The 25,777-nt window shown below is 32.7% G+C and overlaps 1 protein-coding gene and 1 long non-coding RNA gene across 3 annotated transcripts; both read left to right on the forward strand.

Annotated features, from left to right (window-relative positions):
* The first annotated feature begins 653 nt into the window (after nucleotides 1-653).
* Nucleotides 654-9,865, forward strand: LOC133183612 (uncharacterized). The gene is made up of 6 exons (XR_009720687.1): nucleotides 654-751; nucleotides 2,192-2,501; nucleotides 3,920-4,499; nucleotides 7,660-8,062; nucleotides 8,845-8,938; nucleotides 9,050-9,865. It is a non-coding gene; the product is annotated as an uncharacterized LOC133183612 (long non-coding RNA).
* A 4,251-nt stretch (nucleotides 9,866-14,116) lies between these two features.
* LOC133182244 (perilipin-2-like) lies at nucleotides 14,117-22,494 on the forward strand. Of its 2 annotated transcripts, none has more exons than XM_061317009.1 (9): nucleotides 14,117-14,375; nucleotides 14,517-14,599; nucleotides 14,734-14,844; nucleotides 15,041-15,233; nucleotides 15,513-15,688; nucleotides 15,792-15,917; nucleotides 17,016-17,186; nucleotides 17,383-17,505; nucleotides 21,937-22,494. In XM_061317009.1, the coding sequence occupies exons 1-9, from the start codon at nucleotides 14,150-14,152 to the stop codon at nucleotides 22,051-22,053; spliced, it is 1,326 nt and encodes a 441-aa protein (XP_061172993.1). In that variant the 5' UTR covers nucleotides 14,117-14,149; the 3' UTR covers nucleotides 22,054-22,494. The 2 variants fall into 2 exon arrangements, with proteins under 2 accessions (XP_061172993.1, XP_061172992.1); XM_061317008.1 differs by lacking the exon at nucleotides 21,937-22,494 and adding an exon at nucleotides 19,086-19,455 and having other exon boundaries at nucleotides 14,149-14,375.
* The last annotated feature ends 3,283 nt before the right edge of the window (nucleotides 22,495-25,777 follow it).

Genomic DNA, 25,777 nt, shown 5'->3' on the forward strand with positions numbered 1-25,777 from the left:
CTTTGTTAGTGTTGTTAGTTGTAAGTTGTTTATTTTTAGGTAATGTTATTTAACATTATTTAATGTTTGTTTTGTTATTCTGTTCGTTATATTAGTTATTTATTACATCTAAGGTTTATTTTTTTGTTAGACATTTGTTTGTTGATATGTTTGTTTGGAAAGTTAAGTTAGTAATTTTCTATAAGTGTTATCAGTGTAATTTTTTGTTGTTGTTATGATTATGTTATTTGTTATTGTTATGATTTTATTAGTTATCTGTTATTGTTATGAGTTTTATTTAGTTGTTTTTGTTATGATCAAGTTTAGGTATTTGTTATGAGTGTTAATTATTTGTTATTGGTATGTCAGTATTAGCTATTGGTTATTAGTATGTCAGTATTAGTTACTGGTATGTCAGTATTAGTTATTTGTTATTGCTATTTGTTATTGATTTGAGTATTAGTTATCTGTTATTGGTGTGTAAGTATTAGTTATTTGTTATTGCTATTTGTTATTGGTTTGAGTATTAGTTATTTGTTATTGGTATGTCAGTATTAGTTATTGGTATGTCAGTGTTAGTTATTTGTTACTGGTATTAAGCATGTGTCTAATGTTCTTTGTTGTATTTTCCAGTAGTATCTACATTGGACATGGTGGATATATAAACAATAATATGCTTTCTTTGGTTGTTATTATGGGAAGTAACGTTGCAGCTGGTGCAGAAAAGCTTGAAAGTTGCAGAGGAATAAGCAATATTCTTAAGCGAGATGAGGTAAAATGTAATAGAAAACATTCAATTAATTAAAAATTCAGAGCCAGAAAATAACAGCTAAAATTATGCATTATTGTTGGGTGATTTAAAATGTTCCAGAAAAAAGTTAAATAGTCCTAATATTAGTGACTTAATTCATCTTTCCAAAATGGAGAAAATGATCCTTAATATAGTGTAGCTTTCCCTGGCAAGGACCAATGTATTTTTATCTCTACTAATCGGAGACCAGAAGAGCTTATACATTAACAAAATGTCCATTTTCCGTCCGTCTGTCTAGCTGTCTGTTTGTAAATAATTTTTCAAAAAGCTACTTCTCTTTCAGTTTTGGTCCATTTTTAATAAGTCAAATCAATACACAATGAACTATTCTATGATACATAATTCTTTATACTGGTTTTTGCTTTTGAAAAATGATGTTGCCCTGGTTACTAGAAAAGGAACTTCTTTGAAACTCTTTTCAAAACATTATTCCTAAAGTTTTGGTCTGATTTCAATAGGATTTGGTACACAAGTAGACTATACTTAAGTTACATAATTTTTTATATTTCTTTTTGGTTTTTCCAAATGATGGCTGCTAAAATTCTCTGAAACTCTTTCAGAACATTTCTTCTACATGTACAGTTTTGGTCTGATTTCAATAAGACAATGGTATACAAGCAGACTATACAAAGATACATCTCTTTTTTAAGTACACACCAATAGAGCTAAAGTTCTTCAGAGACTTTTATTCATTGTTAATATATCTATTGTCTGTAAGAAACTTTTAAAAGGACATGACAGGCTAAGGCCCCTTCTGTGCCCAAATTGTGGAGGGAAGGGGGGTGTCTTTCAGAACAATGCAATAGTTTATAATCAAAAGCTTTACTCATTTATATTTCAAAATGAGTAATGATATTAAGTAATAGGATACAAAATTGGTCACAGAAAGGATGCTGTTATTTTCTGAATTTTCTCTTTTTTATTCAAATTTTATCAATTTTAAGAGTCATTTTGTTTTGAAGCTTCTCTATCGACATGTATTAAATTTACATATTTCATACACTGGTATTGGATACACCTCATGTATGGAAATCTCAGAAATCTAATGAAATTTCATCAGAATTGAGGAATTTTCTAATTTTTCACATTCTTGTAGCCTCCATCTACACTTTAAATCAATACAAAATAAGCATCATTTGCAGTTATTGATTAAAAATTTTAACTGCATTTTGATTTTTATATAAAACAAGGACCATACCTTGTCCTTTATGTTTCTCCCACCATCTTTTCAAAGAAATTTTTTCTCAAAAAAAAAAAAAAATTACACTTCTTAGTTTTTTATGACCCAGTCTATTGCTCAATTCATAACACTGCACTTTATCAGAGATACCCTTTCTGAGACTGTAGACCTGTAATTCAGAATGATAAGCTCTACTTACTTTATGTTCATTTTTTGTAAAGATGTCAATATTCTTGTCCCTCCCATGTGAAGAGATTGAAAAAGACAACAGGACATGGTGGAAAAAACTGGAGGAGACAAGCCTGATGGATGTTGATCTTCCAAAATGTAGAAACAGCAGCTGCAGCCAACAGGACATGGTGGAAACTACTGGAGGAGACAAGCCTGATGGATGGTGATCTTCTAAGATGTGGAAACAGCAGCTGCAGCCAACAGGACTTGGTGGAAGCAACTGGAGGAGACAAGCCTGATGGATGTTAACCCCCTTCCCCCCTTCAAGACGTATCACAGTAGATAACTGACACTGATCAGGTATGTGACATAATTATGATCCAAGATCATCTTATTAATAAAAGTTCCAAATTACAATGGCTACAATTCAGAATAAATTAATATATCTTAGCTACAAATAAAGTGTTATACAATTGGTTTGAATATAAAATTGGGTTGAATTATACTCTGTTCTGTAATAATTTTAAGATCAAGCTTGTCTAGCTATCAAATTTACATATTTCATACACTGGTATCAGATATACCTCATGTATGGAAATCTCAGAAATCTCATGAAATTTCATCAGCATTAAGGAATTTTCTGATTTTTCACATTCTTGTAGCCTCCATCTACACTTTAAATCAAACAAAATAAGCATCATTTACAGTTATTAGTTACAAATATTAACTGCATTTTGATTTTTAGCTCACCTGAGCTGAAAGCGAAAGTGGGCTTTTCTGATCACGCATTATTTGTTGTCCATCCATCTGTCAGTCTGTATACTTTCACAGTTTAAACTTCTCAGGATATCACTGGGCCAATTTAGCCAGAGTTGGTACAAATCATCCTTGGGTAAAGGGAGGTGTAAATTTTTAAAATGAAGGGCCAAGTCCCCTTACAAAGGGAGATAATCAAAAAAAGACAAAAATAGGGCAGGGCCATTAAAAATCTCAAATACCACTGGGCCAGAAAAGCTGAAACTTATGTGGAAGCTTTCTGAGGTAGTGTAGATTCTAAATTGTTCAAATCATGGCCCAGGGGTAGGGTGGGGCAACAATAGAAATCAAATTTTTACATTGAAATATATAGGAATTTTTTTTAAAAATGTTCTTCTCAAGAAACACTGGGCCAGAAAAGCTGAAACTTATTTGGAAGCTTCTTTGGGGTAGTGGGGATTCTAAATCAAATTATGACCCCCGGTGGTAGGGTGGGGCCACAATAGAGAATCAAAGTTTTACATTGAAATATATAGGTTAAGTCTTCTCAAGAACAACTGAGCCAGAAAAGCTAAAACTTAGGTGGAAGCTTCCGTAGGTAGTGTAGATTTCAAATTGTTCAAATCATGACCCTTGGGAGTAGGATGGGGCCACAATAAGTATTACAAGGGGGAAATCTGGTTAAGAACAGCAGGGCCAAATTTACTCAGGTGAGCGTTGTGGTCCATGGGCCTCTTGTTATATTAAATATGGGCCATACCTTGTCCTTTATGTTTCTCCCACCATCATTTCATTGAAAAAATTTTCCCAACAAAAAAAAAGGAGAAATGGTACACATTCTTAATCTATTTTGTGTCCCAGTCCATTTTAAGCTCAATCAATGGCACTGCATTGTACATGTATCAGAGATTCCCTTTTATGAGTCTGTAGGCCTTTAACGCAGAATGATACATTTTTCTTACCTTATGTTGATTTTTTGTTAAGATGTGTCAGTATTTATAACCCCTTTTTGCCTCTCCCAGGATAAGAGATTGAAAAGATGCTTGAAGAACTATCTGGCAGATTGAAAGGAGCCCTGAAAGCATGGAATATTTCCTCAGTCTAATTGATATTGACTCTGAAAAAGTGCAGCTGGAGACAACAGGACATGGTGGAAACAACTGGAGGAGGCAAGGCTGATGGATGTTGAGGCGAGGTTGATTGATGTTAAGGCAAACCTGATGGAGAATGATCTCCCAAGAGGTGGAAACAGCAGTTATTCTCAACAGGCCCCAAGACCATAAAATGAAATAAATTTTGAAATAATTTTGATTACAAAACAAAAATTCCATGATTTGTTTGAATTTAAATGCTATACAAAACTGCAAATGATTAAGCAAATATGTTGCATGGATAAAACTCAGGATACCGTATTGGGAAAAAAATGTTCTTGGAGCCAGGACTTGATGGAAACAACTGGAGGAGACAAGACTGATGGATGTTGACATTCCAAGATTCGGAAACAGCAGCTGCAGCCAATAGGAAACAACTGGAGGAGACAAGGCTGATGGATGTTAACCTTCCCAACAAGACACATCACAGTAGATAACTAACACTGATCAGGTATGTGACATAATCATGATCCAAGATCATCTTATTAATAAAAAGTTCCAAATTACAATGGCTTCAATTTGGAATAAATCAACGTATCTTAGCTACGAATAAAGTATTACATAATCGGTTTGATTGATTGATTGTATGTTGCTATATGTCCTGTTCAAGAGCCTATAACTGGCTTGAAAGATACTACAAACTTATAAATAGTAGTGATTTTCAAAATAAAATGGAAAGATTGGCTTTTACTTAAGACTGAATCCAGGCAGTTAGAGACAACTTGCAATTCTTTGACAATTACTCTAGTACCAGTACTATAATTAGCAGATATCTTTCTTTCAAGCACTTTCACCCCCTTTCATCCTCTCTATTTCAATTGTCAATATTGTACAATTTTTGTATTGTTTATTATATCCATAAATAATATATTTTTGTATACCATATTTTAAATGTGTTTGTGACAATTGATATCAATATATTAAAAATCTTAGTAACTAGGTAAAGTTAATTTATATATAAGCCAACTGAATTTTTAGCCAGGCTCATTATGAGCTTGTTAGCAATAGCCAGCATTTGTAATCGTGATACCAGATATTCTGACTCTTCACACCCAAATTAAACTTTTGCTAAGAAATTATTGTTCATATACTCTAACTACTGTTAAGACAACTCAAACAAAGTTAAGTAAGGATTTTTCTAAACAAATAAACATTAATTTGTTATCGCTGTGAAATTCTTATCAAATTTTATTTCATTTCATTTTGACATTTATTTTATTTCTTTGGTTATTCATTATAACTCGGTTACCTTTTCCTACTTTTAAAAGTTATATGTTAGGGTTCGATATAAATAAACACCTGTACATTTACGCAGAATTGTATAGATTTATCATTGATATTACCGAATCTAAACATTAAACATTAAACAATTAACATCTCAAAGATGGGAAAGGGGGCTTGGGATACTTCTACAACACAGTCTATTGAATTAATTATTAATAAGTCAAAACAGGGATGTGAAAGGTATGAATTTCTTAGAATGTCGAGATACAAGGAGTCATCCGTGCTTGATAAGTGACCATCTGACAAACAGTTAAATTAGGTTTAGTAGAGCAGAAAATTGCCCCGATGTCGACATATACCAAGTAAATTTTGCTCTTGGGACTGTGAATATATACATTGAGATAAGCCGACATTACTGAGGTTGACTCGGAGTTTTTGCACATCATTTGTATAGCAAATACTGCTGGGACCGAGGACATATGTCGATATAAGTCCAGGTTGTTGACATATCTGATGTCGAGATACCAAAATTTACCTGTATTCCTATGTAAAAATTTGATCCCCCATTTTGGCCCCACCCTACCCCTTGGGGTCATGATTTGAACAAACTTAAATCTACACTGTATCTGAGGATGTTTCCATATAAATATGACTAATCATGGTTTGCTGTTCTTGAGCAGAAAATTTTTTGAAGATTTTTTCTTATATTCCTATGTTAAAAGAGCAAGAGCCACTTAGGGCCTTTTTTGGCCCTGTGAATTTCTAAAAATTCAAAACAGTATAGTTTTAGTCAACAAGGCAATAAATAATACTTGAGCTTTTGGTGAATGAATATCTCCTGAGAATGACATAATTTTCTTTCTAGTCAATACATTATGACGTCATGAATTGCGTCATTATTCACATATCCTGAATATTTCTTCAAAAATGGTCAAAATATGATGCCTTTTTTTAATATTTTGTATACAGCACAACCTCCGATCCAAAATATGTAAATATGTTATAAAAGAACTGTTAATGAAGATTATAAAACATATTTTAATTTTTGGATCGAGGGGTGTGCTCATATTTTAATTCTTTGCTGAAGGTTCTCAAAAACACCTGTTTTCTGCAAAATTCAATAACATTGCAATTTCACACAGCCTGTTTTTCAATGCCTGGACTCTTCAAAGGAAATTCTGTTATATAAACTGAAAGCACTAAGTCTCTACTTTAAATTAATGTTGAAAATGGTACACGCGGTATTAGTCAATAAATTGGTATATCTACAGGGCCATTTTATGCATAAAGTGAACCTAGCTCTTTGATCCCCCATTGTGGCTCCTCCCTACCCAGGGAGTCATGATTTCAAAACTTCAATCTACACTTCCTGAGGATGTTTCCATATTAATATGACTAATCATGACTTTGCCTTTCTTCTTTAGAAGAAACCCTGTTGTATATAAATCCTTAACGATACAAATTAAATGAGAATAAAATTTTCGTGAGCAGACAACCTCGCGTAATTACAAGAAAGTATAGTTCTCGTGAATAAAAAGTGATTAACAGTATGTATTTACTTTTTTCTGTATCTCAGATGTCGGCTTTATACAGTTCGAAGTTTATAGAGCACATATCATATCCTGTTCTGACAAAAAAAGCAAGTTACACATGGAACACTGGATAGAAACTTTGTAAAATTAGAAAGATTTCGATAATTATAGACAAAGAACACATTTTGTAAATAAGATTTTTAAAAATAACTCTTAAGATTTTGTAATAAAAAATAGAGGGATTGCTGAAATAAGACGAACTACTGTCTATTGAAGTCATGTAAATAATAAACTTGTCTTGCCTTGCTAAGCAGTGAAATCTTGGATGTCAAGTCTCCACTCTGATATTTCGACACTACGAATATCTCAACATTTTCTGAAAGTCCCATTGGTGTCGAGATAACAAAGTTTACCTGTATAATAATAGAAAAAATTGTCAAAAATCATCTTCTCAAGATCAGCAAGGCCATTGTAAGCCATGTTGAAACATCCTCAGGTAGTGTAGATTCAAGTTTGTTCGAATCATGACCCCCTGGGGTAGGGTGGAGTCACCGTGCACTATCAGAGTTTAACATATGGATGTATAGGAAAAAAATCTTTAAAGTAATTTTCTCAAGAACAACAAAGCAATGTGTAGTCACATTGACATGGAAGTATCTTGGACTACATCTATAAAAATCATGACACCTGTGGGTAGGGTGGGGTCACAATAGGGATAAAAGTTTTTCACAGGAGTATAAAATTAGAAAAAGCTGCTGATGAAGAATTTGCATCTTTCTAGAAATTCCACTTACTAATAAATGATAATCATGCATAAGCTGATATTGTTTGAAAAAAGACACTTGCATCTGACAGGTTAAAGAAGAGACTTCAAAGGATGGTGTTGATGAAGTTTTTCTTCAACAATGTGAAAAAGAGCCTTTGAGCCTAACAGGAATATTGGTTGTAACAACTGGAAAATGCAATGCTGACAGCTGATGATAGGGAATGAGCAGCGATAGCCAGACAGGAATTGGTGCAAAAAACCTGGAAACGGCAAGACTGATGGATGTTGACCCTTCAAGATGTAAAAATGAGCAGTTACAGTCAGACAGAAATAATTGGTAGAAAAACCTGGAGAATGGCCAGACTGATGGATGTGGACCCTCCAAAATGCAGAAATGAGCAGCAACAGCCAGACAGGAATTGGTGAAAACAACTGGAAAAGACAAGACTGAAAGGTGATGACCTTCCCAACAGTTACACTGTCACTGTTAAGGTATGTAACATAATCAATAATCTAACATCTCTTTTTGAAAAAAATGGAATATTAATTCTTAGAGCTATATAATATTTCACTTAGATATGTCTGTTCTTTTATTATACCCCTGCTCCGAAGGAGAGGGGAGTATACTGTTTTACCCTTGTGTGTCTGAATGTCTGTTTAGTTGTTTGTGTGTCCGTCCATAACAGTTTCTCAGCAACTATTCAATCTAACCATTCGAATCTGATGTCAACTTCCTGTTTATCCATGTGTCTGTCCATACCAAATATCCGTCACATTTTTCTCAGCAACTAGTCCGTGCAGATGCTTCGAATTTTAGCATACTCTTTGTTTAGGCATGTCATATGGTGGGATTCATTTTTGTTCGAATTTGTTGTCAATTTCCTGATTATCCGTGTTTCTGTCTGTACCAATTTTCTGTCACAGTTTTCTCAGCAACTACTCAGTGCTGACACTTGAAATGTTAGCATACTCTTTGTTTAGGCATGCCATATGGTGGGATTTATATTTGTTTGAATCTGATGTCAACTTCTTGTTTATCCTGGGTCTGTCTGTATCAAATTTCCATTGAAGTTTTCTCAGCAACAGATGCTTGAAATTTTAGCACACTCTTTCTTTGGGCAAGTCATATGGTGGGATTCATTTCAACATAAGAGGGTATATTCACATCAGAGTGGGGATATATTACAAATTTTAGTTAGCATTTGTTCACATATATCTTGTTAATTTCTGTTTTATACTTGAATTGATGCTGAAGAATATAAACTATTTTATAGTGTGCTTTGATGATATGGTGACAGTACCCAGTAAGAGAACGCAGAGGAAGTTATGTTGGTGTGCTTCACATAATGAATAACAAGGAGCCCTCAGGTATGGAAGTTACCCAAGTATGTCATTCTGTAAGACTCTGTTCTTCATTTTATTTCATCGGTTCTAATTTTGATTAATTACGGTAATTACTTTTTTCTCATTTATTGACAGAAAATTAAAGTATTGAAGAGGCAAATCCTTGTGATTGTATTTGGAGAAAGACAATGTAGAAAGCCTGATCTGTGAAGCACACACAAGTACATCCAAAACAAATTTTTTTGAAGCATTTGTTTTGGAAATGGGTGTCTGAGTTGTAAGAGGGTATGGGGTCGCCCACTCAGACACGTGGGTTTTCTCCGGGTGCTCCGGTTTCCTCCCACACTGACCCCATTCTTTTTCTCTATGCCAATGAGATAATATGTTAACTTTGAGAATATTCTAATGTAAATATCTTTTATTATCTATTGTTTTGCTCTAATGTTATTTTATGTTGTTCATTATATTTTTTATTATAAAATGTTTAGATGAAGTAGTTGAAAGCTAGTTGTTTAGTAGGCCTTGTCGATACCCTAGGGCATTACTGGTTGGAACTTCATGGGTCCTTGGCCGCTACGGTTGCCAGGCTGGCCTGGGGAGGAGAGGTTGAAAATGCAACTAGTCGTAGGCTGCTTTGTCTTTAATAATCTTTTTATTTTATCTGAAATTAAACAAATTAAATATGCTGCAGATGTAATCATTGTTCAATATTAAATTAGTATTCCTGTAATGTACAATTTCTGTCAGCAGTTGTACCAGTAATAATTTGTATAGTTGATTCTGATTATTAAGTTATTGTGCAATTAAATGATTGCATTTACGTGTATATATACTGATGTGACTAAATATGCAGGAAAAGTAATTGACAAATTTTGATGTGAAATTATGATTTGCATTTGAAAATGTTAAATTGGGATTTGAAAATGTTAAATTATGATTTGTTAATGTTAAACTGTGATTTGTAAATGTTAAATTTGGATTTGTTTATGTAAAATAATGATTTGTGAATGTCTGATTTCATTGGCAAGTTTTGTTTATGTAAAATAATGATTTGTGAATGTCTGATTTCATTGGCAAGTTTTGTGCAAAAACAAAAAAAAAAATGAAAAAAAACAAAAAACAAAACAAAACAAAAGCCAAAAGAAAAAAAAGAAACAAAAAAAAAGAAAGAAAGAAAGAAAAGAAAAGAGAATATTAAAAAAAGCCAAAAAAAAAACCAACAACAAAAAAAGCCAAAAAAAAAAAAAGAAAAAAGAAAGAAAGATAGGCAAAAAAAAAAAAAGATTTGAATGAAAAAAAATATTTAAAAAGGAGCAAAACAATAAAAGCACAAAACTTTTAATGCTGCCTGTTTGAATTAACATATTTGCATGTTTTTTCAAGCAGAAGGTTCCAAGCCCTTAAAAGCAGAGGAGAAGTTTTGATATTATATATATAGATTACATGACATTACTGAATATATGGAGTGCCAAATTAATGTAGACACAACTGATCATAGGAATTTTTTAATCATTAGAAGATATAATTTAATTTGATGTGTACAATGCATCAATTCAAATATTATTTTTAAAATTCAAATCTCTTCAAATAATTACTAGTAAAGATATATATATCTTCAATTCTGATTTTTTTTTTTTTGGTGCAGTATTTGCTGAAATGAGGTGCAAAATCATTTTTTCCAGATGCAACATTGTTGCCTTCTTCAAAAAATTGATTATTATCAGAAGTTGAATTAATGCCTGCAAAAATTAAAAGAGGAAAATGGGCCACGATGCTCATCTTAATTATATTGATCCTGCTGTTCTTGAGAAAGAGATTTTTTAAAGCATATTTAGGTCATCTGAATTACTTCGACTTTTAACATTACTATTTATTAGTAAATGTATTATATTTAGAACCCAGTTTTAAAGAAAATGTTTTATATATTTCCATCAAATTAATACACTTATACAAATTGGTAAGCAGTATTTAACTGTGACATAATTTTTTGACATTAACCTTCCCTGGGTGACCTTAAACTCACTACTTGTACTAATGTTAAACAAAGAAGAGGGTTTATTTTCATGTTGCATTACTAATGAACCCTAGCTGGGGCATTTGAGTCCTATGGACATATTTCTAGTTTTAGATTTTTCCAGAGATACCGGTATTCTTTAGGGGCCATGTTTCAAATAAACCACATGGGGATATAATATCGTCTATCATTACTCTGCTGCATCTGATCAAAGTTTTACATAGGAATACATAGGAAAAAATCTTTGAAAATCTTCTTTACAAGAACAGCAAGCCATGTTTAATCATATTTATAAATTGGTCCTTGGGTAGTGTAGTTGTGTAGATTCAGATTTGTTCAAATCATGACCCCTGGTAGAATGGGGCTGCAATGGGGGATCAAAGTTTTACAAAGGAATATATAGGAAAAAATCTTGGAAATTATTCTTCTCAAGAACAGCAAAGTCTTTTTGAGTCATATTAATATGGAGAAGCATCCTCAGGTATTGTAGATTTAGGTTTGTTCAAATCATGACCCCAGGGGGTAGGGTGGGGCCACAATAAGGGATCAAAGTTATAAAATAGAATAAAAGGGACATATCAATAAAAAATTTCTTCTCCAGAACATCAAAGCCATGCAGTCTTATTAATCAGAAGCATCCTCATAGTAGTTCCAAATGTGTTCGAATCATGTCCCTGGAGGTAGGACAAGACCTCAATAGAACATCAAATGTCGGAACTACATTTATATTTAAGCTATTCAATACTGAACTGATTTCTGCTTTTTCCTAGCCAAAGTGCTCAGGTGATCAGTGTGGTCCATGTGCATCTTGTTTACAATATGCTAAATACTGGTAGTATATGCTTGTAAATATAGATCCAAGTATGCCAAAACCATTCTAGCTCTCAAACGGTGATTTAATGCAGAAATATTTCATCAGTGTTAGCAGCTAGTATATTGAATTTTTATCTGTTGCAAATTTATAGAAAAGTTTTGTCCTTTGGAATTTGCTCTTCTTTGCTGAAATTGAGATAACGATTTGTAATTGCAGACAAATATATATGCTTCAGTATCAGGCATTTGATATTGGCTTAGCCCTGCCCCTTTTTCCCCAACTGTAATGTTTTACCTTTTAGTTTTAAAAGGTGTTCATTGAAAGCTGCCCCCTACTCTTTTTTAATTTGTTGCAGTATGGTGAATTCCTCTCATGATAATGTATTCAAATTTTTTCTGGTCAAAAAATTCTCTCTGACTCTCTCTCTCTCTCTCTTTGGTCAATTTTTTTTTTATGCAAGTTTTTCATATTTGTCTTGCTAAAACCCAGGCTCACTTTCCAAAAAAAAAAAAAAAAAAAAAATGATAATATGTGCTTGGAATTTAATATAAATATGGGAACGGTTATCTGTGGTGGCATATTTTATTTTAAAATGCTGAAATCCATAAACTCATTCTTTTAAGATTTTATTTCCCATCTCAACTCCAAACATTTCTATCAACTTTGAATGAACAGTGTTGGTGTATAAAGAATTCATTGCTGTTGATTTATCAATCTTAATACCCTAGCCAATTCCTTTAAAAATGGTCATATGAACTTCAATAACAAAAGAAATCTTTAAATTAATATCATTTTTCATCCTTGGGCTTGGGGAAAACTTCCTTTTCTGGCTAAAGAAAATCATATTGCTAAAACATATATAGGTCCATGTATATATTTTACATAGTTCAAGTCTAAATCTTGCTTTTTTCAGGGAAAAAAGGAAAAGTTGAGTAAAAAAAACCTCCTCCATTGACATATATACAGAACATGTAATAGGACAAAATGTAAAAGTTGCACTCCTTTAAAGAAAAGCCATGGAGGGGCTACGGGTTTGGAAAGAGCTTTAATTTCTTTACCAAGGGACAATTTAATGTGAACCAGAGGAAACTTTGAATCATAGATTAAAAATTCATTGCAATATTACCCCTGTTTGTAATTAGCAAGGGTAAGTGCATGTAGGCCTTTAGGATATATTGTATACTTTTTTGTTTATTATAAACTTTATTACTACAGCTAACATAAATTAATATTATCCCATGTGTTTAAACTAAACATGAAACTAATACAGGCATTGTGAGACATGTGCGCATAAAGTGACCCCCAAATAATTATTCTAGGGTCTGGCAAGGGGTCTTGTTTCACAATTGAAAGAGATGTTCATATTCTTTTAATCAATAAGTCGATGACAGCTATAGGAATTGGCATACATGCACGTATTTACTTCAGAATTAATTATTTGTGAAAATTCATTTCCTCACAACAGCTGAGCACAATGACAGTCCACGTGTTACATTGTCAGTGAATCTTTTTTAACCTTCGTCCTTCTTTAAAAAAATTAAAAAATAGTGTATCAGCATTTGTCTGCCTTTCACGTGCTGATCAGTCACACATAATGGGGGCTTTCCCTGATCTATTTTTAATTCCCCGTCATTGGGAGTGGCGTGGTTATGAGAGTAAAATCTAAAATGCTGCAATGACGTTAAAATCATTCTGAATACTTGAATAACTTGCAAATGTATACCATATAATGAACATCAAAAATGAGAGAGAAAAAATTAAACATTCTAAATCATCATATTTCACAACCAATACTGTCTCCTGGTTGGAACCCCTCATGTTCACCCTTACGTCAGCGTTACAAGCAACTTGGACTTTGAACTCATGTTTTTATCGACGTCTAGCAGTGTACGTGTATAAAAGCAGCAGATCAACGAATACGAATAATTTCGTCTTTTACAACCAACTGAATAAGTGATCAGGTATGTACTAATGCATAGCGAAGTAATATTATCAGATTATAGAGACCTTCGCTTCATTTGTTTGAAGAACACTCTTTTCTTTTGTGTTCAATATATCTAGGAAAATTCCAGAAGTTAAATTATTATAATAATGATGAAAGCTGGTTTTCACAACTGCACAAGATTTCTAATTGTTTTAGATAATTAAGCCAGGTATTTTACTAAAATATATGATTTGAAGTCTTAAGTTAATAGAATGTGTTGCTTACCTTAATATACTGTCTTTTAAAATTCATGGGGGGGGGGGGGGGGGGGCTTCCTTTGAAAAATCCGTTCAGATTTTTTTTTTGAAATATCATAAACAGCAAGTTAAATTGTGCATATTAGGTAGGAAACATAAGTGTAAAATGCATGTTATTTAGGGCAAAGTTGTAAAAGGTAGATATATCCATCTTTTTGACAGTTTCATGTACAGGAGGAGTATAATGGAACCAGAAAGAGACCAGGAGCAGTTCGTCAGCCGTTTGGCCAGTCTTCCAGTGGTCAGTACTGCGGTCACTCAAACATGCAATCTGTATCAACGAACCAAGGAAAGCAACCAGCTCTTTCGTGCATCGCTGAATCTGGCTGAATCCAGCATCAAAACCGTGGCTGAGACTTCGAAACCATACCTGGAGAAATACCAACCCCAGCGTAAGTCCAGTACATATGTTTGACAGAGGGATGTAATTTTAATTTGATAAATGTTGGACAAATATAAAACGAGATTTATGCTGTATGAGATAAGTAAGCATAATATTATACATGGTTAATTAAATTTTAAACTTTTTTTAGTGGATGCCGTGAACAAGATTGCATGTGACCAGTTAGAGAAACTGGAAGAGAGATACCCAGCTATTACCAAACCTACTGACGAGGTCTGTTGTTATTTTTTTGTAACTTCAAAGCAATTCTTTATCCAGTTATTTTTTTAATCAATTAATATCAATATTTTCTTTGCTTTTGGAATATATTCAATATGTTTAATGTTTGGTCATAATTTGTTGAACAGCTGGTTAATGATGGAAAGGAGGCATGCCAGGCCGTCCTTAAGCCGGCCATCGACAGAGTGAATGCAGTAAAGCAGTATGGCTCTGAAAAGTACAACCAAGGAAAGGAACAGGTTAGTAATCAATTAAAATACAGTCCAGAATTATTAATGACAGGAAAGTAAAAGAAATGTAGATGTACATGCACACAAGGAATACAAAAAGTTTATTATTTAGAAATATTCCATTATTAAAAATTATGATACCAGTTGTCTCCAAATTTAGAACAAATGAATTAAAATAGGAAAATATCTCTGATACTGTTATTAGGTAGATAAAGTAATGCAGTTTGGACAGAGTACAGTACAATCTGTGAAGGATATGGGGATGACAGTGGTGTCCAAGTCGATGGAGACTACATATGGTCAGTTTGTGGCAGAGAAAATGAATGATGCCCTCACTGTCTCTGAGGACTACATCAACAAATACCTGCCACCAGAGGAGGAGGAAGAGAAAGAAAATGGTAGGTTACATAGATACAGGAAGTTAAAAAAAATATTGTGTGCTTGAAAAAAAAATCTTTTTAGATTTTACACAGCTGTTATCTTGTACAAGTCATAAAAAATAGTTATATCAGATACTGAGTCTTCTTAAAGATTGAAGAGATATATTCATAAAACAATTCTGGTGGATTTCTACAAATACATAAGAGATTTTCTGCAGATATTTTATATGTAGGTTTATATGGATTCTGTTTAGCAACAGGTGACTCGATTACTTACTTTTGTTGCCTTTTTTTCAGAGACCGAGAAGGAGGAAGTGGAAATGGATGAATATCCGCAGGACCCAGTGTCCAGAGCCCAAACTCTGACCACCAAAGTCCGCAGACGAATGTACAAACGAGCGGTCAAGGAATTCAAAGGGATACAGCTCCGTAGCAAGGAAAACCTCCAGAAACTCAACTTCACTGTTGACCTGGTAAACACTGATTGTAATTTTTATATCATGTATGAAAATGCTGAAAACAATAAAATGAATACTCCTTATATTAATTTGAATGTGCTTCTTGTCAAATTATCAGATTCAGTATGCAAAAACAAATATGGACTCAGCTAAGGAAAAGTTGGGGGAAACAGTTGAAGCTACACAGAACAAAATCTCCAGCACCTGGTCAGAAATCAAGGCAGAGAACCCTGACTTACCTGATGTAAGTACAAGTGCTAATCTAAGTTTTGTTGCCATTAAATGCCAAATTTTCCCACCAGGGACAAAGAAAAGAGAGAGGAAATTTTTTATTCCATATGAACCTTACAGCTGAACCATTTTCTATTTTAAAAAAAAATGAATGTCTGCCTGCATTCAGGTATATCATTTATCTGTATATATTAATGTTTTCTTCAAGATGAACTGCTTTGTAAACTTAAAGCTGAACACAACTCGTAAAAAGGCATACGCCATTTTCGATATTACTATCTTAGATATCAGCACCAGGGTATACTCTTCGCATTCGTTACACCTGACTGCTTTATTGTCACGGGTATCGGCGTGGAATGGCGACCCGTATTAGTGCTGGTCATCTTGCATTCCTTTTGTTTACATTTTATGTCAGTTACGTATATTTGTGTTTGTATACTGCACTGACCTTTGCAACTGTTGTAATTATATATAAGTGTCTTTGGTATCTTACTCTCCTGCATTAAAAGAAGAACAGTTATTTTTGTCGCTACCAAGTGCTGTATAGCATACGTCCCGTCTACACCGATGACGATTGATTACACTGAACAGTGACTAAGTGAGTTGCTTTATATATAGGGGCCCTCAGATACAGCTCGAATCTGATCGAATATGGCGGACACATTCTTTTTACGAAGCGTGTTCAGCTTTAAAATGCAAAATTATGTTTTTGCTAGTTGGTGAACAAAGCACATAAACGTTGATGAAGCAATTAAGACATGCTACATGTGTCTTTGTCCTTGTGAGTGGCATGTCCATGTCCTTGTTGGTATATGTCAATCTTCTAAGGGTGTTTATCTGCAAGATATCAACCTTGGCATGTTTATGAATTGATTATTTGCTATTTTTAGAGTCCTTGATAATGCATAAAAAGTACAAGGTTATTCACATGCATTGCAAAACAAAGTGCATTTTAATTTGAAGGACATTCACCAACTTTATGAGATTATGCAGCATAGAATTGCATCATAAATACCCCCTGGTAATGATTTTACCAAGCTGAAAAAAAATGATTAAGTTCTTATTGAATAACAAGATGTTCCTTTTGACTGAAAGATTTATATTTTTTCAGACTGTAGAGGGTAGAACAATCGCAGTCGCACGTCATGTGAGCCAGCAACTACAACAAAGCATCACAAGAGTTACCTCCCTGTTACCAGACTCCCTCCAACCTAAAGCTGTACAAGAAAGATTACACGATGCCAAGGCTTTTACAGAAGAATTATACCAGTCATTTCAAAAAGTAAGGGTCTTTGATAATAAGCAAAATGGTCTATAGCAAGAAATCACTTTATTTACTTCATGTATCTTAGTAAAATATGATTAACTGATCTGATTTATATACATTTTCCTATCATATGATGGTGAAAAGCATATTAGTTGAAAAAAAAGGAATAATTTATATCCAACATAACCATTGGACTTAATTTTTTTTAAAGGTTGAGAGATATGAAGATGTTCCAGCTTGGGTTTTGACTCAGACCAAGGAGAGGGTGGCCTATTTACAGGAAACTCTCAGTTTCCTGACAGAGAAGCTTCTAACAGGCCCTCTTAACTGGCTGGTAGGTACACCATTGTAAACTGGGACAGAATTTAGAATTGGCTGATTGTTCAAAAACAAACATATAATTCTGCAGTATTTTATCACAATTATTATTATTATTTTTTATTTATTTATTTTTTTTTTTTTAGTTATTTATGCCCCATGCTTTTCGTTCAAACAGCCAATACTAAATATTAAATGTTTTGCATTGTGTCTTGCATGAACTAACTTTGATTTTTTCCTTAATCCTTTTTGTTGTTACATGTATGTAAAAAATAGAACTAAAGGTTCCATTTCCTTGTCAAAATTTAGTCATTGCTGGATATACATCTTAGATATTTCCTAAGCAAATTTATTTGAAAAAAAAAAAAAAAAACATTTCTTGTAAAATTGGGTGAGAAAGTTTTTATGATAAATTAAATGCATTTTCATTTCAATTCAGTTTCAAGTTAATTGTGCCCATTGCATCTTCCACAAACTCATTTATGCTGTTAGTACCATGCTGAAAACATATTGCAAGAAAAATAAGGAAATGGCAGATTTAATTGAAAATTTAAGCTTACTCTAAGCACAATTGCATAAGCTAGATTTTTTTTTCAATTTAAAAAAAAAATTGTCTATGATATCAGTGTCATATACTAAACTCGAGTAAAATAAAACATAAAAAAAATAAGGTGCAATTTTAAAATAAATTTACTTGTAATATGTACATGTGAGAGTGTGCTTTAAATCTTCCTCCTCCTCTTCATTTTCTTGACTTTTTTCTGATTTGTCCAAATAATTTCCCAGAAGTGTGTTTGAACATGAAAGACCCAAAATTGTTTTGTGTGATTTTTAATTTACCAATATAGCAAATAATATTGCAGATAATACTTTTTAAATTCCTGTGAATATAAAAAAAAGTCTTATACATTGTGAGAACCAACACTCTAAAAAAAATTGTTGAGTAGCTCCTAACATCTTTGTACCGGTACTTGATTCATTTCCTTGGGTGTGGTTTCCCATGCTGTTAATTTTTTGACTTTCTACAGTTTATATAACATGGTGGAAGTTTCAACTTTTAATACAAGTACCCTTCCTCATGTGTTTATGATAATTGTATTTTATTAATTCATTTGTTTATGTTTCTCTTTATTGAAGTTCATTGTGAACAAGATTAAGTTTACCCAGTTAAAAAAAAAGATCAAAAGAGAGGAAAATGTATTCTGGTGGTGTAGGTAAATGCCTAATAATCTGAAACCTTGAAATTCTCAGACATCTTGTTATTAAAGTGGGGATATCCCATTTGAATATCATACTTACTACTCCAGAGTTTACTAGCTCCATGTCATTGACAATCTACTCCAGTCCAAACCAAACTACGATTGGACATTTTGTATTTGCATTCACTAATATTGTCCTGGTAGATGTAGGTTGAGCATATTATACATGTAACATCATGTCAGTGCCAGATTATCATTTATCATCTTGTTTGAAAAGGAGGAGCTTTCCTCCTTCATTTTAATGCAGAACTGTCACTGAGTGTATAGATACATTTCATGATAGCAGTTGCCTACCCAAAGCCAGTTCAATAATGAAAATGTTTTCCTATTTTATTAGGGTTGGAAAGGATAAGAGGAAAAGGTTGAAGAGAAAGTAGAGTGAATATGAGGACTTGTGACACGATTAATGCTGTGATTTCTATACTCCACTAAATACAGACATTTAAAATTTTGAATTTCTTATATCAATATTTATCAGTTGTTGATTCTTTGCAAAAGAGTTTAGTAACTACACTGGAAATAATTGCTATTTTTTTTTTTTTTTTACAAGTAATTGAACTAAAATATAACAAACTATTGGGAAAAAAAGATATATCGAATTTGGACCCTTTCGTGTTCAAACATACATTTTTTGTTCCTTTTGCTTTTCTTGTTCTCGATCCTTTAAGTTTTGACATCAGGCATGAATAAATATTGCTATAAATGTTTGCATGTGTTATTTTTCTCAGACCAATTATTATGGAGGTATCATCAATTTTTTTATTTTTATAAAATATTTAATTTCAGATACCCTTTGCTTCAGTCAAAATTGCCATTTGCATATAAAAATTGTTCTAGCATGAAAAATATTTACATTCAAACAGATAAACAAGCTTATGAAGCAGAAAGTGTATAAAATGATGTAGTCTCCTGATTACATGTACCATCACTTCATTATTAAATTTGAAATGGACATCAGAGGACAATTTTATTAAGACTGCCATTGTAAAAGATGGCCAAATGGTACCATTATGCATATGCTTTGAATTTTGCATTTTTGCATGTCATTTGCATAAAAATTGCAAACTGAATCAGGTACCCTGTAAAGGAAACTATTAAATTGCTAGTAATTCTCTTAAGAATATTACCAGTAAATTCCTTTAGAACAGAAGATCAACAACATAATCCTTAGCTGTAATGTTGAACAAGATGAAAACTTTCCCTTTGTATTTTATCAAGGGTCAGGCATATAGTAGCTCAGTTGAAACGAAGGCTCAAGTGAGCTTTTCTGATCAAAATTTGTCTGTTGTCTGTCATCATCATTGTCATATCATCGTTGTTGCCTTTGTTGTCTCCATAAACTTTTTACAATTTCATCTTCTCCAGAACCTCTTGGCCAATTTAAACCAAACTTAGCTCAGAGTATTCTTGGGTGATGGGGTTTCAGGTTTCTTCAAAAGAAGGGCCACACCCTCTTCCAAGGGGAGATAATTAAGTTATAGTGAAAACTGGGTGGGGTCATTTAAAAATCTTCTCAAAAACTACTAGGCCAGAAAAGATGAAACTTGAGTGAAAGCTTTCCAACATGGTGAAAATTTAAGTTCATTCAAATGATGATTGGTAGGGTTGAGACACTAAGGACAATCACATGGAAATATAAAGGAAAAATGTTTAAAAATCTTCTTCTCAACAACAGCAAAGTCATGAATGGTCATAATTATATGGAAGGATCCTCAGGTAGTGTATATTCAATTTTTGTTCAAAGCATGATCCCCTGGGATAAGGTGGGCCACAATTGTTGATAAAGTTTGTACATAGAAATACTTCAGAAAAATTTTAAAAAATCTTTTTCATAAGAACAGCAAAGCCATGATTGGTCATATTGATATTTGATAAGCATCCTCAGGTAATATTTAAATTCAAGTTTCTTCAAGTTGTGACCCCCCTGGGATGGAGTGGGGCCACGATTTGTGGTCTAACTTTTACAAAAGAATATATAGGGGAAAAGGATCTGTGAAGAAGAGAAAGGGCATAGTTACTCAGGTGAGTTTGTGGCCCATAGGCCTCTTGTTAAAGGGGGAGGCCAGTCAGAAAACTTACCAGAAAAATCTATGACAAGCCAAATTAAAAAAAAATAATAATAAATGAATGAATGAATGAATTAATTAATTAATTAATTGTCCGAAAATATGACAAGCAAAAAATTTAAAAAAAAAAAGTAAATTGTCCAAAACTCGAAAATCCCACTTCGGTAATATTACATTGGATCCCTCTCTCTAAAAATATATTGTTTTTCGGTAGCGTTTTTGTCTTTATTACTTTTAGTTCTTTTAATTATCTAATCCCGCTATTCATCGTCAATCGCGAAACATGCACAGACCCACCCCCCGGTCCCCGGAATTTTACAGTTATTTAATTTCTGTGCAGAAGGAACAGAAAAATGACTTTGGACCCCTCTTTTTAAGTGTTTTATTTACCTTATTCTACCCCCTTAGCACGGAATAGGGTTTTTTAAGTTTATGGCATTTTTTTTGCTTGTTAATTCAAGAATCTGACATTTGTTTGAGTTGATATGTCCCACCCCAACCCTGGAAATAATACGCGTAGTTAAATCATTGTAATTTAATACTGCTGCAACTTTGAGGGTTATGGTCAAACTGCTTTTAAATTCGGACTTACATGAAAACACTGGTGACATACGTTAATTAACTACTATATAGTATGACCCCCCCCCCCCCCCTAAACACACAACATACTTTCTTCCATCAGCGTGGACAGGCATCAAATTTTTCCGATAATTAACGGCTGGAATATTTAAATATTCCGACAATTGTTCTCATAATTAATGTCATATAGAGACTACTTACTGGACGTGTTAGTGAATAAATCTAGCTTTAAATAAACACAATTCAATACCAAAGAAGCAAACTAAGCACATTATTTCCATCATGCATTCTTTTTTTTTTTAACAAAAAAGCTTTATCACCATTTGGAACTCTTTTAAAAAGCTTTTTAAAGAAAATATTTATCCTTGCTTAATTCTATACTGGAAATACCTTTTCATGGTAATTCCACTTAACAACACTGAATGCTTTTTTCCCTCAACTAGAGTCAAACTTCTTGCAACATGTCAAAGTGTTTTACAAAGACACACATAGTTGACAATTCTTCCATTACAATCCTAACAAGTGTATTTTTTTCCTTTGAAGTCGATGGATTTAGAGATTGAGGACCTGAACCTTGAGGATCCAGAATATCATCCGGATTGTAATGGTCACGTGCCCAATCTGTCTACTGACAACAATGGCCGATTTGTTATGAATTGATCAATATTTTATATGTAAAGCAAAAACTCATCCCTCTCTACTTACATTCATCGCTTTTGTTTTGTTTTTTCCGAACTTCTTATTTATTTTAAATGTAATTTTTTGGGACAATATTAAAAAATGAAGTACTGAAGCTAAACTCACTGTTAATGTGCATACTCTGAAAATCTGCATGAATGGAACACAATACGTATTAATGATAATAAACTTCAGCTTTATAAAACATAAAATTATTTAACAGGAAACTCAGGATGAATCTGAAATCCTTATAATTTTGTATATATCATCAGTCATCTGAGGAAAGAAGGTAAATAGTATAATATATACTGTATTTGTGATATTTTGTGGAAAGTTGGATCCAACATTTTGTTTGACCTGTGTGAGACAAAGCTTTATTCACTTTGTAAATTCATGTATAAATAAAAATGATATGTACTGAAACTAAGTTTTCGTAGTCAAAGAACACACAATATTATATTAATTTAGTGACGCTTTGTAAATTAAACACAATAGGTTCACTATTTTTGTCCCAGAAATTCATACACTGTGTGGAACACGTTCGTTTCCGGACGATATCTCGAAAAACCTTTGAGCATTTGCAATGACATTTTATACCACAACTCCCTATGGCCTAAAAAGACCACTGTTGATTTTAGGTCAAAAGGTTAAAGATCAAGGTCATAAATTTATACATTGCAAACTACAGTTTCTAGATAATAACTTCAGGTTTCTTTGAGCCCTTTTTCAACGAAATGTAATTTCACAACTTCCTGTGGCCTAAAAAGACTGCTATTGATTTTGAGGTCAAAGGTCAAGGTCTGAAATTACATACATTTTTTTAGCAACACTATGTTTCTAGAGATATTTAAGGTCAAATGTTCAAGGTCAGAAATTCATATCTTGTATATAATTGTTTCCTGGTGATAACTTTATTTCTCTTTGAAGTTTTGCAATTAAATTTTATACCCTTAGTCGACCCATATTTATTTTTAGGCCAAAAGCTGAAAGGTCATGGTCGACTTTTCTTTTCTCCGCAAGATTTTTCAGATCTTCCACCCTCTTCCTTTTCCCTTAAGCGGGGACACAGAATTAGCCTTACTTCTGATTTGGCATTACATGTTTTAAAGAATACAGTTGTAGAAATTGCTCGTTTTTCGCCTGTTTCATGAAGTACATGTCGTCTTGGTTTAGAAGATTTGTTTGTTCTTTATATTTGTTTCGTATTACATGTTCGTGTATGAAGTTAGTTTCTTCCGAGTATTTTTTGTGCTTTTCATTTAAAATGTATAATGTGCAATAAACAATTTTTGAAAAAAGCAGTTTTGTTTAATTTTTAGCTCAACTGGTCAGAGACCAAAAGAGGTTATGCGATAGTAAGGTGTCCTTCATACGTCCGTCTGTCCAGCTGTCTGTCCGTCTGCAAACACAATTGTTATTTTATTCCAGTTTATATAATTCTGGCTGGGATCAGTTTAATTTTGATCTGGGATTGGTCCAAGTTTGAAAATTTGCATGGTTTCTAAATTTCTTTAAAATACATTCAAAACCCTACTCCTATAGTTTTGGTGTGATTTTAATATAACTTGGCACATAGGTAGACTACACTAAGAAATAATTCTGTATATCGGTTTTTCATTTCGATGAACTGTGTTATCATTGTTACTAAATTTATGTGAAATACTTTCAAAACATTACTTGTCCTATAGTTTTGGTGTGACACTCAAGTAGACTACACTAAGATACATAATTCTGTATATCGGTTTTTTATTTCCATGAACTTTGTTGCCATGGTTACTAAAAATAGAAATTTCTGTGAAATGCTTTCAAAAACGCTACTCTTCCTACAGTTTTGGTGTGATTTCAATATACTCGTAACTTGGCAGACAAGTAGACTACACTTAGAAACATAGTTCTCTTTATCAGTTTTTGATTTTCGATAAACTGTGTTGCCATGGTTTACTAACATTTGAAATTTCCGTAAAATTCTTTCAAAAAGCTACTCCTACAGTTTTAATGTGGTTGCAATAAAAATTGCCACAAAAAGAAAAGATTATTCTGTTTATTGTCGTTACAAAGTTTCAAATCCGAGTGCTACTTTTCTCTTCCTGTGTTATAAGTACAAACCAGTAGTGCTACATTCTCGTCAGAGTCTTCTGGTTGACTTTAGTTTAAGGACATACGCAACGTACCTTACCTACTGATAATTTTTCAGATATTCTTAATTTAAGATTATAGTGCCATCAGATGTTCGTAGACAAAAGATATCAATTGATGAAAATTCTTGTATAATTCAAAGAAAAATATACAAAAATTTCTAAAGATATATTCTAGATGTTTTGTTCATCCAAACTTGTTTTACAAGAGGTGTACAACAGCATATATAGACATTAAAATGTAGCACAGAGTTCGAAACTCTTCAACTCCAATGAAAAAGTTCAAACTACGTTGCGTATGTCCTTAATATGGTAGAGGACAGAAAGGGGCAAAATGACTCACTGATGATTGCTTTGTATGTGTGTTTGTCACAGATATAGCATTTTCAATGAAGTTCCTACATTTTGGTACAAATTAAGATATATCGGCTTGGCCAAGATCAGGTGCCCATGTTGGTTGCAGATTAGTCAAAAAATTAAGTCAAATGAAATGTATTATAAGTATGTTCTATGTAACACTACATCCTTTCGGCAAATTGTCTGAAATTTCTGTCCATTTCTGTCAAGCGGTTAAAAAGATTTCACTCTTACTATAGCAGAGACCCAAGTGGGCTACGGACTATACATATTCAGGCATAACATTTATCTTTATCATATTCAACTTAACAAAATAAGTATAATTCAAATAAAAACTCAAATAAAAACTTCACAAAATATTGTCTGAGCAAAAAAATCACATAATTCATTTCCATTTAAATGTTACCGTATATAAAGGACATGGGTAAATTTGTTAATCTTTGAGAGTTTTTCTACTCTTAATATTTGGACATTTGAAATAAAGATACATTAAAGTACTTTCAATTTTTTCTAAAGATACTGTATATGGGGATGAAAATTTCAAACTTATTTGGTAATACTCAGAGAAAAACTGTGTCAGATATTTTTTGATTGACTATTTTGAGACCTTGGGCTACGGACTATACATATAGTATTTTCATTTAATGATAGACCATAGAAAAATAGTTGCTTTATTCAGTAAATATTTGTTAAAATTATCATCTTGGAGTTCACACGTGTTTAATAAATCCTTTCATTTGGATACTACGGTAAATCAATTTATACAAAATCCTGTGAAATTTAACAAAATAATACAAAAACTTTCTATAAATTCACAATAAGAGTAAAATATAAATATTCGGAACAAAATAATACATGTCAGAATTACATGTAATTGGTGTTTTGATAATAAAATATTGTTTAAAACCATCTAAAGACCAAAAATGAGCTTTAATTTAGCATCTAAGAAGGATGAATGTCATGTGAGCACGGGGGCTACGGACTATACCGTTCAACATCTCTATTGTGGACAATCATCTTAAAGAAAATATAATTGTTTAATTAAATTTTGGGCAATTTTTTTTATTAATTGGTTTTCTATAACAGTTCACACCGCTTAGTTTGAGTATTTATAATACCATACTTAAAAATCAATTGTCTAATGTACTATGTACTTTCAATGCCAAATGGAATTCCAGTTCAACTAATTAAAGCATAATTGTGTTCAAACTATA

The sequence above is a fragment of the Saccostrea echinata genome, unplaced genomic scaffold, assembly GCF_033153115.1.
Source record: "Saccostrea echinata isolate AGI-Se365-2 ecotype Australia unplaced genomic scaffold, CSIRO_AGI_Sech_v1 ptg000009l, whole genome shotgun sequence".
NCBI lineage: Eukaryota > Metazoa > Mollusca > Bivalvia > Ostreida > Ostreidae > Saccostrea > Saccostrea echinata.